Consider the following 15036-nt stretch of genomic DNA (forward strand, 5'->3'; position numbering starts at 1 on the left):
AAAAAAAAAAAAAAAAAAAAAAAAAATCTTTTTAAAATAATTAATTAATTCATTAATTATTTAAAGACAGATTCTTGCTCTGTCACCCAGGCTGATTGTAGTGGCATGATCTCAGTTCACTGCAACCTCCGCCTCCTTAGTTCAAGCTATTCTCCTGCCTCAGCCTCCCAGGTAGCTGGGACTATAGACACACACCACACCCAGCTAATTTTTGTATTTTTAGTAAAGATGAGGTTTCACTATGTTAGCCAGGCTGGTCTGGAACTCCTGACGTCAGGTAATCCACCCACCTTCTCTCAAAGTGCTGGGATTACAGGCATGAGCCACCACACCCAGCCAAAGAAATTTTTTATTAATTCAATGTTAAGAAAAAAGCCTTATGCTCTGGTTTCTCTTCATAACGAATAAATCTTTCAAAAAAAAAAAAAGAAAAAAGCCTTGTACTTCCTCTGAAACAATTGATAGACTTATTCCTCTATAGTAATAAAAATTATGTAGCTGACCATATTTTGCTGACTTTAAGGAAGCTCAAGACCAAATTTTCAAGATCTGTCGCAGCAGCTATCTTGACATTTATGACTTATTTTTAGGTCTTCTATGTATGCTTTATTATTTCATTTTATATACTTCTTGTTAAAAGTGTCCTCATAAGTCTTTATGGAAAGAAACAAGACATAATTATTTTATAAACAAGCAGGAAATTTAGGGTGGGAATTAGGTTTGATTCAACCAAACTAGCCATTTGAAAAATTATTATTATTTTATGTTAGTTCTAATAGTGCCTTTTACATTATTTCTTATTTTGTACTCTTTAAAATGTTTTCTTTCAGAGTGGGCTCCACCTCAACCAGAATATTTATATCAACCTACAGGAAATGAAAAGGTACCAGAGATTGTAGGAGAGGAAAAAGGAACAGTTGTCTATCAATTAGATTCAGGTATTGTCATTACGCTGAACACTGAGTGGTTAATCATGACAAAGTTATAATAAACATATTTTCCATAATAAAAATTAAAAATCCATGGTTTAGTGATAAACTCATTTCCAGGCCAACCTGAGTGGGAGCCTGGAGGAGGAGTCATAACTAGTCTGCTGTAAAATTTCGATAATTTTCTAAAATCAAAGTACATTATTCTTAATAGTTCTAAGTCCATTTGACAGCTTCTCCCTTGTTATTCTCCTTCCTGAAAATCAGATGTTGAATCATCTTTGGGGAGATTATTCTTCTTTTCTCCACCTCCTGAATGTACTTTAGTGAGTACTTTGTTCTGTGTGCATATGACTGTCATTTAGTAATTTGGTTTCCTGCATTGAGTTTTAAGCTTCTAGGGGTTGACTATATGTCTTTTATAGAAATATGCGGAACAGCATACCCAACAACAACAAAATACACACTTTTCTTTTCACCAGTCCTACTGAAGTCACACACCTTTTTTTTTTTTTTTTTTTTTTTGAGTCTCACTCTGTTGCCCAGGCTGGAGTGTAGCAGTGTGATCTCGGTTCACTGCAACCTCCACCTCCAGGGTTCAAGCGATTCTCCTGCCTTGGCCTCCTGAGTAGCTGGGATTACAGGTGCCTGCCACCACACCTGGCTAATTTTTGTGTTTTTTTTTTAGTAGAGACAGGGTTTCAACCATGTTGGCCAGGCTGGTCTTAAACTCATGACGTCAGGTAATCTGCCTGCATCAGCCTCCCAAACTGCTGGGATTACAGGTGTGAGCCACTACGCCTGGCCCTGAAGTCATACACATTCTTTTTAAGGGCACCTGTTCAATTCCCGAGGATAAACCATATGCTAGGCCATAAAGCAAGTCTTCATACCTGTAAAAGTATTAAAATCATACAAATTCTCTGACCAAATAAAATTAAGCTAGAAATCAACAACAGAATGAAATCTGAGATATCCACAAATATTTGGAAACTGAATAACACCTTTCTAAATAGCCTGTGGGTTAAAGAAATCACAAGTAGACTTCAAAAATATTTTGAATGTAGCAAAAATAAAACCACAACATATCAAAAGTCATAGGATGCAAAAACAAAATCAACCAGTGCGAGGGATATTTATGGGTATTTATGGCTTTCAGTGCCTATATTTTAAAACAAAAAAGGCTTATCAATTACTTAAGCTTCTACCTTAGTAAACTGGAAAAATAAGAGCCAACCAAACCCAAAACAAGCAGAAGGAAGGTAGAAAGAAAGAATTCTTTCTTTAATTAGAAAGAATGTAGGGCCTGGCATGGTGGCTCACACCTGTAATCCCAGCACTTTGGGAGGCCAAGGCGGGCAGATCACAAGGTCAGGAGATCAAGAGCATCCTGGCTAACATGGTGAAACTCCATCTCTACTAAAAATACAAAAATTAGCCAGATGTGGTGGCACGTGCCTGTAGTCCCACCTACTCTCGAGGCTGAGGCAAGAGAATCGCTCTCACCTGGGAGGCGGAGGTTGCAGTGAGCCGAGATTGTGCCACTGCACTCCAGCCTGAACCACAGAGTAAGACCCCATCTCAAAATAAAATAAAATAGGAATGTAGGCCTGGCGCGGTGGCTTACACCTATAATCCCAGTACTTTGGGAGGCTGAGGCAAGTGGATCACCTGAGGTCAGGAGTTCAAGACCAGCCTGGGCAACATGGTGAAATCCTGTCTCTACTAAAAATACAAAATTTTGCCAGGCCTGGTGGTGTGCGCTTGTAATGCCAGCTACTCAAGAGGCTGAGGCAGCAGAATCGCTTTAACCTAGGAGGCAGAGGTTACAGTGAGCCGAAATTGTTCCACTACACTCCAGCATGGGTGACAGAGTGAGACTCCATCTCAAAAAAAAAAAACAAAACCCAGGCCCAGGCCCAAATGACTTGACAAGGTTTGTCTGAATTCTGTTTTTTTTTTTGTCAGGATCTCACTCACTCTGGAGTGCAGTGACAGGATCTGGACTCACCACAACCTCCACCTTCTGGGTTCAGGCAATTCTCGTGGCTCAGCATCCAGAGTATCTGGGATTATAGGTATGTGCCACCATGCCCAGCTAATTTTTTTTTTTTTTTTGTATTTTTAGTACAGGCACAGTTTTACCATGTTGGCCAGGCTAGTCTCAAACTTCTGGCCTCAAGTGATCTACCTCCCTCAGCCTCCCACAGTACTGGGCTTAACCACACCTGGCTGGTTTGTTTGAATTCTGTTAAACATTTAAACATTTAAAGATGAAATAATACCAATATTACCTATATTGGTAATAATAATATTACCAATTAATAATAATGCCAACAATACCAATATTTCACCAACTCTGAAAACAGAAGAGGAAAGAATGTTTCCCAACTCTTTTTTTAAATGTTTAGACAGGTCTGCCTCTGTCACCCAGGCAGGGGTGCAGTGGAATAAACATGGCTCATTGTAGCCTCCACCTTCCAGGCTCAAGTGAATAGTCCCATCTCAGCCTCCTGAGTAGCTGGGGCTACAGGCGTGTACCACCATGCCCGGCTAATTGTTTGTATTTTTAGTAGAGAATGGGTTTGACCATTGCCCAGGCTGGTCTCAAATTCCTGTGCTCAAGCAATTTACCCACTTCGACCTCCCAAAGTGCTAGGATTACAGGCATGAACCACCATGCCTGTCTCCCCAACTCTGTTTTTTATTTTTATTTATTTTTTTTGAGACGGAGTTTCACTTTTGTCACCCAGGCTGGAGTGCAGTGGCACGATCTCAGCTCACTGCAACCTCCACCTCCTGGGGTCAAGCAATTCTCCTGCCTCTGCATCTCAAGTGGCTGGGATTACAGGCTCACACTACCATGCCCAGATAATTTTTTTGTATCTTTAGTAGAGATAGGGTTTCACTATGTTGGCCAGGCTGGTCTTGAACTACTGACTTCATGATCCGCCCACGTTGGCCTCCCGAAGTGCTGGGATTATAGGCATGAGCCACCACGCCCAGCCACTGCTGAAAGAAATTAAAGACCTAGATAAATGGAAAAGCATTCCATGTTCATGGGTTAGAATTTGTTTTGTTTTGTTTTTTTAATTTTCCCACAAGATTTAGAATTGATAGAATTTTTTTTTAATTAATTTTTTTTGAGACAGAGTTTTGCTCTTGTCACCGAGGCTGGAGTGCAATGGCGCGGTTTCGGCTCACTGCAACCTCCTTCTCCAGGTTCAAGCAATTCTCCTGCCTCAACCTCCCGAGTAGCTGGGATTACAGGCGTCCACCACCATGCCTAGCTAATTTTTGTATTTTTAGTAGAGACGGTGTTTTATCATGTTGGCCAGGCTGTTATCGAACTCCTGACCTCAGGTGATCCACTTGCCTCAGCCTTCCAAAATGCTGGGATTACAGGCGTGAGCCGCCACACCTGGCCAAGAATATTTAACTTTGTTGAGATGGCAATATTACCTGAAAATCTACAGATTAAAATGCAGTCCCTATCCAAATTCTTTTTTTTAAATTCTTTGTCTTTATCTTTTTTTTTTTTTTTTTTTTGAGACAGGGTCTTTCTTTGTCATCTAGGCTAGAGTGCAGTGGCGCAAACATGGCTCACTGCAGCCTCGACTCCTCAGGCTCAGGGATCCTCCTGCCTCAGCCTCCTGAGTAGCTAGGACTACAGGTGTTTGCCACCATGCCTGGCGTTTTTGTTGTTGTTGTTGTTGTTTGTTTGTTTGTTTTTAATTCTGTGGAGACAGGGTCTTGCTGTTTCCCAGGTGGTCTTGAACTCCTGGCCTCAAGTTTCAAGTGATCCTCCTGCACTGACCTCCCAAAGTAGTGAGATTACAGGCATGAGCCACCATGCCCAGACCCTATCTAAATTCTAATGGCCCTAAAAGAGCAACTTCCAAAAAGCTTTTATGCAGAAATTGAAAAGCTTATTCTCAAATTTATATGGAATTGTAAAGGGCCCTGAATAGCCAATACAGAAAAAGAAGTACAAAATTGGAATACTCACATTTTTAAATTTCAAAACACTACAAACATACAGGAATCCAAACAGTATAATCCTGGCATAGGGGTAGGCATATAGATCACTGAAATATAACTGAGAGTCCAAAAATAAACTCATATATTTTTGGTCAATTCATTTTTGACAAGGGTGCCAAGACTGTTCACTGGGGAAAGAATGGTCTCTTTAACAAATAGTGTTGGGATAACTGTATAGCCACACTCAAAAGAATGAAGTTGAATCCCTTCTTCATACCATATTTAAAAATTAACCTGGCCAGGCCTAGTGGCTCACACCTGTAATCCCAGCACTATGGGAGGCCAAGGCAGGCAGATCACCTGAGATCAGGAGTTTGAGACCACCCCAACCAACATGGAGAAATCCCTTCTCTACCAAAAATGCAAAAATTATCCAGGTGTGGTGGCACGTGCCTGTAGTCCCAGCTACTCAGGAGGCTGAGGCAGGAGAATCACTTGAACCCAGGAGGTAGAGGTTGCAGTGAGCCAAGATCGTGCAAACTGGCAACAGAGCATGACTCTGTCTCAAAAAATAACAAACAGATAGGGTGTTGCTCTGCTACACAGGCTAGAGTACAGTGGTGGATCATAGCTTATTGTATCCTCAAACTCCTGGGCTCAAGGGATCATCTTGCTTCAGCCTCCTGAATAGCTAAGACTATAGTTCCTGTGCCACCATGCGTGGCTAATTTTTAAATTTGTTGGTAGAGATAGGGTCTCACCATTATGCCCAGGCTGGTCTTGAACTCTTGGCCTCAAGCATTCCTCCTGCCTCAGCCTCTCAAAGTGTTGGGATTATAGGCATGAGCCACCATGCCTGGCCTCCACATCCTTTTATTTTTTAATTTTTTATGTATTTATTAATTTTTTGAGATAGAGTCTCGCTCTGTTGCCAGGCCGGATTGCAGTGTTGCAATCAAGGCTCACTGCAGCCTCCACCTCTGGGTTGAAGTGATTTTCCTGCCTCAGGCTCCCGAGTAGCTGGGATTACACGATGCACCATCAGCTAATTTTTGTATTTTTAGTAGAGATGGGGTTTCACCATGTTGGCCAGGATGGTCTCGATCTCTTGACCTTATGATCCACCTGCCTTGGCCTCCCAAAGTGCTGGAATTACAGGCACGAGCCACCGCGCCCGGCCAACATCCTTTTAAATGAGGGTTTATTTATTTCTTTGTTTTCTTTTCTCTCTTTTTTTTTGTTTGTTTGTTTTTTGAATCAGAGTCTCACTTTGTCACCCAGGTTGGAGCTCAGCGGCACATTCTCAGCCTGTCACAACTTTCACCTCCCAGGCTCAAGCGATTCTTCTGCTTCAGCCTCCTGAGTATCTAGGATTACAGGTGTGTGCCACCATGCCTTGCTAATTTGGTATTTTTAGTAGAGACAGGGTTTTACCATGTTGGCCAGGTTGGTCTCGAACTCCTGACCTCAAATGATCCATTCACCTCGGCCTCCCAAAGTGCTGGGATTACAGCATGAGCCACCATGCCCAGCCCTTTGTTTTCTTTTCTTTTCTTTTCTTTTTTTTTTTGACAGGATCTCACTCTGTTGCTCAGGCTGGAGTGCAGTGACATGATCTCACCTCACTGCAACCTCCGCCTCTCAGGTTAAAGAGATCCTCCTACCTCAGTGTCCCAGGTAGCTGGGACCACAGGCGTGTGCCACCACACCCGGCCAATTTTTCATATTTTTAGTAGAGACAGGGTTTTACTATGGTGCCTAGGCTGGTCTCAAACTCCTGAGCTTGTGATCTGCCTGCCTGGGCCCCCAAATTGCTGGGATTACAGGCATGAACCACCATGCCCAGCCTCTTAAATTAGCGTTTAGATGGGCACAAGCAGTATCTGAAATGCTGAGGGTTGCTGTGAAGCAAAAGGAAGTGCTTTGGGCCAGGCGCAGTGGCTCACGCCTGTAATCCCAACACTTTGGGAGGACGAGGTGGGCAGATCTCCTGAGGTCAGGAGTTTAAGACCAGCCTGGCCAACATGGCAAACCCCGTCTCTACTAAAAATACAAAAATTAGCTGCGTGTGGTGGCACAAGCCTGTAGTCCCAGCTACTTGGGAGGCTGAGGCAGGAGAATTGCTTGAGCCTGGGAGGCAGAGGTTGCAGTGAGTGGAGATCGTGCCACTGCACTCCATCACTCCATCCTGGGAGGCAGAGTGAAACTTGGTCTCAAAAAAAAAAAAAGAAGAAGAAGTGCTTTAAAAACACCTAAGGACTTCAAAGAAATATTTTTTTTTGGTGTGGGGACCAAGTCTCACACTTGTCGCCCAGGCTGGAGTGCAATGGCATAATCTCGGCTCACTGCAACCTCTGCCTCCCAGGTTCAAGCGATTCTCCTGCCTCAGCCTCCCAAGTAGCTGGGACTACAGGCTTGTGCCACCATGCTCAGCTAATTTTTATATTTTTAGTAGAGATGGGGCTTCTTAAACTCCTGACCTCAGGTGATCCACCTATTTTGGCCTCCCAAAGTGCTGGGATTACAGGCGTGAGCCACTGTGCCCGACCAAGAAATACTTACTGAAAATTAAAAGTCTCCACAAAGATAGTTGAAAATCAGAAAATTCACTGTTGTTAATCTGGAATAGTGTTGTCCACATAGAGGGGCTCAGTAAGTATTTGCTGAATGAGTAGATTCTGAGTAGAACCTAGCCTAAATATGTCTGTTTTATCTACAGTGCCCACAGAAGGTTCCTATTTCACCAGTTCCAGAGTGGGAGGCAAACGAGGAATTATCAAGCAACTTGCTGTCACGTTGCAAGGACCAGAAGATAATACTCTACTGTTTGAATCAAGGTTTGAGAGTGGGAATCTGCAAAAAGCTGTCAGAGTGTAAGTAACCGTTTCCCAAAAGGATAATGATTGGAGTGACTAAAAGGTAGCCTCCAGGAATGATATTAGGAATCAGGAGTATTTGCAAAAAAGAAAGAAGTGATGGGATATGGTTATGAAGATGAAGAAAAATTGAGTAATTATGACTCATGTTTTTTCCCCAAAATATTTTCTTTTTTTTTTTTTTTTTTTTTATTTTTTTTGAGACGGAGTTTCGCTCTTGTTACCCAGGCTGGAGTGCAATGGCGCGATCTCGGCTCACCGCAACCTCCGCCTCCTGGGTTCAGGCAATTCTCCTGCCTCAGCCTCCTGAGTAGCTGGGATTACAGGCACACGCCACCATGCCCAGTTGAATTTTTGTATTTGTAGTAGAGACGGGGTTTCACCATGTTGACCAGGATGGTCTTGATCTCTTGACCTCGTGATCCACCCGCCTCTGCCTCCCAAAGTGCTGGGATTACAGGCTTGAGCCACCGCGCCCGGCCAAAATATTTTCTAAATTATTTGCTTATTAATGAAATGAGAACTCACCTAAAATTTGTATTAGTAAAAATATGTAACATAAAAAGTCTTATAGTAATACTTCCTAGATGCAGCAAAATTATTTTTTTTTTTTTGCTCTTTCACCAGATTGGAGTGCAGTGGCATGATCTTGGCTCACTGCAACCTCCAACTCCCTGGTTCAAGTGATTGTCCCACCTCAGCCTCCCAATTAGCTGGGACTTAACAGGCACGCACAACCACACCCAGCTAATTTTTTTTTTTTTTGAGACAGAGTCTTACTCTATCACCCAGGCTTGAGTGCAGTGGTGCAATCTGGGCTCACTGCAACCTCCGCCTCCCAGGTTCAAGCAATTCTTCTGCCTCAGCCTCCGGAGTAGCTGGGATTACAGGTGCCTGCCACCACACCCGGATAATTTTTTTTTGTATTTTTAGTAGAGACAGGGTTTCACCACATTGGCCAGGCTGGTCTGGAACTCCTCACCTTGTGATCCACCCACCTCAGCCTCTCACATTGCTGGGATTACAGACGTGAGCCACCGAGCCTGACCTAATTTTTGTATTTTTAGCAGGGACGGGGTTTCATCATGTTGACCAGGCTGGTCTCAATCTCCTGGCCTTGTGATCCACTCACCTTGGCCTCCCAAAGTTCTGGGATAACAGGCGTCAGCAAGCTCACCTGGCCAGATGCAGCAAATACTAAGTTTGGTATATATGCCTTAATTTTTTCCTGTGTGTGTTTGTGTAATATATATAAATCATATATTTTTTAAAGTAAAAATTGGTTAATGGGGTAAGTACATATCATTTTGCAAATTGTCAGATTGTTTTTTTTTTTCCACTTCATAAATTTCAGGTGTTTTTCTATGGCAGTACCACAAGTATACCTCCTTATTTATTTTATTTGTTTTTAGTGACAGTGTCTCACTATGTTGCCCATGCTAGAGTTCACTGGCTATTCACAGATACAATCATTGTACACTACAGCCTCAAACTCCTGATCTCACATGATCTTCCCACCTGAGTCTCAGGAGTAACTGGGACTTCAGGGGTGTGTCACCATACTGGCTTACCTCCTGTTTGTTGTTTGTTTGTTTGAGACAGAGTTTCGCTCTTGTTGCCCAAGCTGGAGTGCAATAGTGTGGTCTCGGCTCACTGCAACATCGGTCTCCAGGGTTCAAGTGATTCTCCTGCCTCAGCCTCCCGAGTAGCTGGGATTATAGGTGCCCACACCAAGCCTGGCTAATTTTTTTTTTTTTTTTTTTGTATTTTTAGTAGTGACAGGGTTTCCGTATGTCAGCCAGGCTGGTCTTGAATTCCTGACCTCAGGTGATCTGCCAACCTCAGTCTCCCAAAGTGCTGGGAATACAGAGAATAAATGATTAACGCAGCAGGTTTTTCTGTTGTAATAAGACCTGTTTTTACCAGGAGAAAACAGCATTTTCCCAATTTGTTTTTTAAGGCAGGGTGTAAGGTTACTGAATTGTTCTATTTTCTCCATTACAGAGACACCTATGAGTATGAACTTACCTTGCGAACCGACCTCTACACAAACAAACACACTCAGTGGTTTTATTTTCGTGTTCAGAACACCAGAAAAGACGCCACCTATCGCTTCACCATTGTCAACTTGCTAAAACCCAAGAGTCTTTATACTGTAGGAATGAAGCCACTCTTGTATTCCCAATTCGATGCCAACACCCGCAATATTGGCTGGAGGAGAGAAGGAAATGACATCAAGTACTACAAAAACAACACGGATGATGGGCAGCAGCCCTTCTACTGTCTCACATGGACCATTCAGTTTCCATATGACCAGGACACTTGCTTCTTTGCACACTTCTACCCATATACATACACTGATTTGCAATGCTACCTCCTGTCAGTGGCAAACAACCCCATCCAGTCCCAGTTCTGCAAGCTCCGAACTTTATGCAGGAGCCTAGCAGGAAATACCGTTTACCTGCTCACCATCACCAACCCATCCCAGACCCCTCAAGAGGCAGCTGCAAAAAAAGCTGTAGTCTTGAGTGCCAGAGTCCACCCTGGGGAAAGTAATGGCTCCTGGGTTATGAAAGGCTTTTTGGACTTCATCCTTAGCAACTCCCCAGATGCCCAGCTCCTCAGAGATATTTTTGTCTTCAAGGTGCTTCCCATGTTAAATCCAGATGGTGTGATTGTGGGGAATTATCGGTGCTCCTTGGCTGGAAGGGATTTGAACAGACATTATAAAACCATTCTGAAGGAGTCTTTCCCTTGTATTTGGTACACCAGGAACATGATCAAAAGGTGAGACTTTTTTTCTTTTTTCTTCTCAAAAGGTGAGACTTCTTATCTGTTGATCTTTCTGTAACTGTTATGAGTACTAGCACTGGATATCCCTACCTGATGGGGTATGAGGTCTCTTCTGTTGTTATAGGAATGGAGTATGACTTTGGAGACAGAGCCCTTACCAGTCTCTTTGTAGTCAAGTGACTCTTAATTTTCAGACTTTTAAATCGTGTCTCATCTTTAGGTTGAAATTGGGCATGGAACATTTCAGCAAGAGTCATTTCACTTGTAAGTGAAATAATTGAATGGAAACAGTCAGAGGTCAGGGGAGTTCTTAGGTCTTCATGATGAGATTTGTGTAGTATTAATAGTACTAAAAATTAGTAAGTGCATACACATGAAGGGGCAAGGTGTATGCTAGGTACATTACACACATGACTCATTTAATCTTCACATTAACCCTGTGAGGTAGGCACAGTCAATACCACATGTTGTATGATAAAGAAATTGAGAACCGAGGCCAGGCGTGGTGGCCCACACCTGTAATCCGAGCACTTTGGGAGGCTGTGGTGGGTGGATCACCTGGGGTCAGGAGTTCGAGACCAGCCTGGCTAACATGGCAAAACTCAGCCTCTACTAAGAATATATAAATTAGCCGGGCGTGCCGGTAATTAGTGGGGTGCCAGTAATCCTAACTACTAAAGAGGCTGAGGCGGGAGAATCACTTGAACCGGGGAGGTAAGGGTTACAGCGAGCGGAGATTGCACCACTGCACTTCAGCCTGGGTGACAGAGTGAGACTCTGTCTCAAAAAAAAAATTGAGAACTGGATAGTTTAAGTAACTTGCCTAAAGTCATAATGCTAGTAAGAGTAGATATTTAAATACAGGCTCTCTGGTTCCAGAGTCTAAATTCCTTTTACCATCTTATATTGCCTATCACAAAGAAAGAATCATAAAATCAGTCAGCAGTTTTCAAGCCTGTACAAAAGCATTGAAGTCTATAATGTAATAGTGCCCACATTGAAGGAGCTTTCATCCCACTGGAAATGAAAATACAGCATATAAGAATATGTGAGGCCGGGCGCGGTGGCTCACGCCTGTAATCCCAGCACTTTGGAAGGCCGAGCCGGGTGGATCACGAGGTCAAGAGATCAAGACCATCCTTGTCAAAATGGTGAAACCCCGTCTCTACTAAAAATACAAAAATTAGCTGGGCATGGTGGCGCGTGCCTGTAATCCCAGCTACTCAGGAGGCTGAGGCAGGAGAATTGCCTGAACCCAGGAGGTGGAGGTTGCGGTGAGCCGAGATTGCGCCATTGCACTCCAACCTGGGTAACAAGAGCGAAACTCCGACTCAAAAAAAAAAAAAAAAGAATATGTGAGCCCGGCATGGTGGCTCACACTGGTAATCCCAGCACTTTGGGAGGACAAGGTGGGCAGATCACCTGAGATCTGGAGTTCAAGACCAGCCTAGCCAACATGGTGAAACCCTGTCTCTACTAAAAATACAAAAATTAGCCAGGCATGGTAGTGGGTGCCTGTAATCCCAGCTACTTGCGAGGCTGAGGCAGGAGACTCACTTGAACCTGGGAGGCAGACGTTGCAGTGAGCTGAGATCACGCCATGGCAGGCATGATAGCTAAGAGCACATGTTTCAGAGTCAGGCCTGAGTTTGAGACTGCTGTTTTTACTGCTTTGAGACTTCCGTTTTTACTGTTTTTACTTTTGTTTTTACAGCTTGAGACTTTTGTTTTTACTGCTGGTTGGTTCTATGACCTTGGCTAAGTGATTTAATGTGTTTGAGCTTCAGCTTTCCTATCTGTAGAATGGGAATAATACCTGCCTTAGGTGGTAACTGTGAGGATTGAGATAATCACAAGATCTATTTACTGTTGTATGCGGCACGTTATAAATGTGTAGCATTGTTGTTATTATACTCATCATGGAGAAAGTGAACATGTTTAGAAAGTTGGAATAGGTGTCCTAGGTGATCATGAGACAAGAGCTGAGCCTTGTAGGAATGAGCCCTCAAAAGTCAGGAACCATGGCTTTCTTTGGTTCTTTTTCTTTCCTGCAACTGCCCACTCTTTGTCTCCTTCTCTTTCTTCACAGGTCTGCACCATGGTGAGCTTTTTCTCAATAGGTTTTTTTCCACTTCCTTGTCAACTTACACAAGGCTACCCACCACCCCCTTCCACATCAGAAATTGCCATTTCTGGTCAGGCACAGTGACTCATGCCTGTAATCCCAGCACTTTGAGAGGCTGAGGCGGGAGGATCACTTGAGCCCAGGGGCTGGAGACCAACCTGGGGAACATAGTGAGACCTGTGTATTAGGTTGTACTTGCATTGTTATAAAGAAATACCTGGCTGGGCATGGTGGTTCATGTCTGTAATCCAAGCACTTTGGGAGGCTAAGGCAGGTGAATCACTTGAGGTCAGGAGTAGCTGGGACTAGAGGCACACGCCAGTACACCAAGCTTTCTTTTTTGTTATTGCTGTTGTGGGTTTTTGTTTTTTGTTTTTTGGTTTTTTTTGAGACAGAGTTTCGCTGTTGTTACCCAGGCTGGAGTGCAGTGGCGCAATCTCGGCTCACCGCAACCTCCATCTCCTGGGTTCAAGCAGTTCTCCTGCCTCAGCCTCCCGAGTAGCTGGGACTACAGGTGTGCGCCACCATGCCCAGCTAATTTTTTTTTTTTTTTTTTTTTTGAGACGGAGTTTCGCTCTTGTTACCCAGGCTGGAGTGCAATGGCGCGATCTCGGCTCACCGCAACCTCCGCCTCCCGGGTTCAGGCAATTCTCCTGCCCCAGCCTCCTGAGTCACTGGGATTACAGGCACACGCCACCATGCCCAGCTAATTTTTTGTATTTTTAGTAGAGACGGGGTTTCACCATGTTGACCAGGATGGTCTCGATCTCTTGACCTCGTGATCCACCCGCCTCGGCCTCCCACAGTGCTGGGATTAAATTTTTGTATTTTTAGTAGAGACGGGGTTTCACCATGTTGACCAGGATGGTCTCAATCTCTTGACCTTGTGATCCACCCGTCTTGGCCTCCCAAAGTGCTAGGATTACAGGCGTGAGCTGCCGTACCCGGCCGTTGTTTTTTTTTTTTTTTTTTTTGTAGAGACAGGGTGATATAGTTTGGGTATTTTTCCCTGTCCAAATCTCAGATTGAGATATAATCCCCTCTGGGGTCTACCAAGAGGTATTTGGATAGTGGGGGTGGGCGGATGACTTGAGCCCAGGAGGTTAAGGCTAAGTGAGGCAGTCAGGCCACTACACTCCAGCCTGAGCAACAGAGCAAGACCTTGTCTCAAAAAAGAAAAAAAAAAATTTTTCATTTCAAGTCCTCTGACTGACAAGGCAGGCTGGTGACATGTTTTCTGCAATGGCTGAGAATGGAGATAGGGTCCATTGAAGACCATTGGAGTTGAGATTTTCTTAGGAGGGAAGGTATCAACAACTGTCCTCACAGCAGAGATGCCAAATGATCCTTAATTATTTGTGTGCATTTGGGTGTCTACTAAGTCATTTGTTTGCCCCCTCAATAGACTTCTTGAAGAAAGAGAGGTTCTGTTGTATTGTGATTTCCATGGCCACAGTCGTAAGAATAATATCTTCCTGTATGGCTGTAATAACAACAATCACAAGTACTGGCTTCATGAACGAGTTTTTCCTTTAATGTTAAGCAAAAATGCACCAGATAAGGTAAGCACATAATGTAATTTTCTGTTCATTGAGTTAGGGAAAAGGGAACTCACTACTTCCTATATGTAGTGTTTTATTTGGCACTTTGTATCTTTTTTATTATCTTTGGTAAATCCCAGCAACCTAGACTTCAAGAATTTAGAAAAGCATGTTTTGTTTTGTTTTGACATGGAGTCACGTTCTGTTGTCCAGGCTGGAGTGCAATGGCAAGATAGCTCACTGCAACTTCCGCCTCCTGGGTTCAAGCTAGTCTTCTGCCTCAGCCTCTCCAGTAGCTGGGATTACAGGTGCATACCATCATGCCCGGCTAATTTTGTATTTTTAGTAGAGATGGGGTTTCACCGTGTTGGTCAAGCTGGTCTCGAACTCCTGACCTCTTGATCCACCCACTTCTGCCTCCCAAAGTGCTGGGATTACAAGCGTGAACTACCATGCCTGGTGAAAAGCGTGGTTTTAAGAATTGCTGTGGGCCGGGCATGGTGGCTCAAGCCTGTAATCCCAGCATTTTGGGAGGCCGAGGCGGGTGGATCACGAGGTCAAGAGATCAAGACCATCCTGGTCAACATGGTGAAACCCCGTCTCTACTAAAAATACAAAACATTAGCTGGTCATGGTGGCGCGTGCCTGTAATCCCAGCTACTCAGGAGGCTGAGGCAGGAGAATTGCTTGAACCCAGGAGGTGGAGGTAGCAGTGAGCCGAGATCGCGCCATTGCACTCCAGCCTGGGTAATAAGAGTGAAACTCCGTCTCAAAAAAAAAAAAAAAAAAAA

General features: G+C 43.8%; 1 protein-coding gene across 8 annotated transcripts in view; it reads left to right on the forward strand.

The window, feature by feature from the left end:
• AGBL2 (ATP/GTP binding protein like 2) overlaps nt 1-15036 on the forward strand; it is a 57487-nt gene that overhangs the window by 11596 nt on the left and 30855 nt on the right. For all 8 annotated transcript variants that reach the window (XM_032282194.1, XM_032282195.1, XM_032282197.1 and 5 more), the window contains 4 exons: nt 831-938; nt 7630-7783; nt 9791-10573; nt 14110-14266. In XM_032282194.1, the coding sequence (XP_032138085.1) occupies nt 831-938; nt 7630-7783; nt 9791-10573; nt 14110-14266 (1202 nt within the window). The remainder of the gene's footprint in view (nt 1-830; nt 939-7629; nt 7784-9790; nt 10574-14109; nt 14267-15036) is intronic.

This window comes from Sapajus apella, unplaced genomic scaffold (assembly GCF_009761245.1).
Source record: "Sapajus apella isolate SASKATOON/1434 unplaced genomic scaffold, GSC_monkey_1.0 scaffold14, whole genome shotgun sequence".
In the NCBI taxonomy this organism is placed as follows: domain Eukaryota; kingdom Metazoa; phylum Chordata; class Mammalia; order Primates; family Cebidae; genus Sapajus; species Sapajus apella.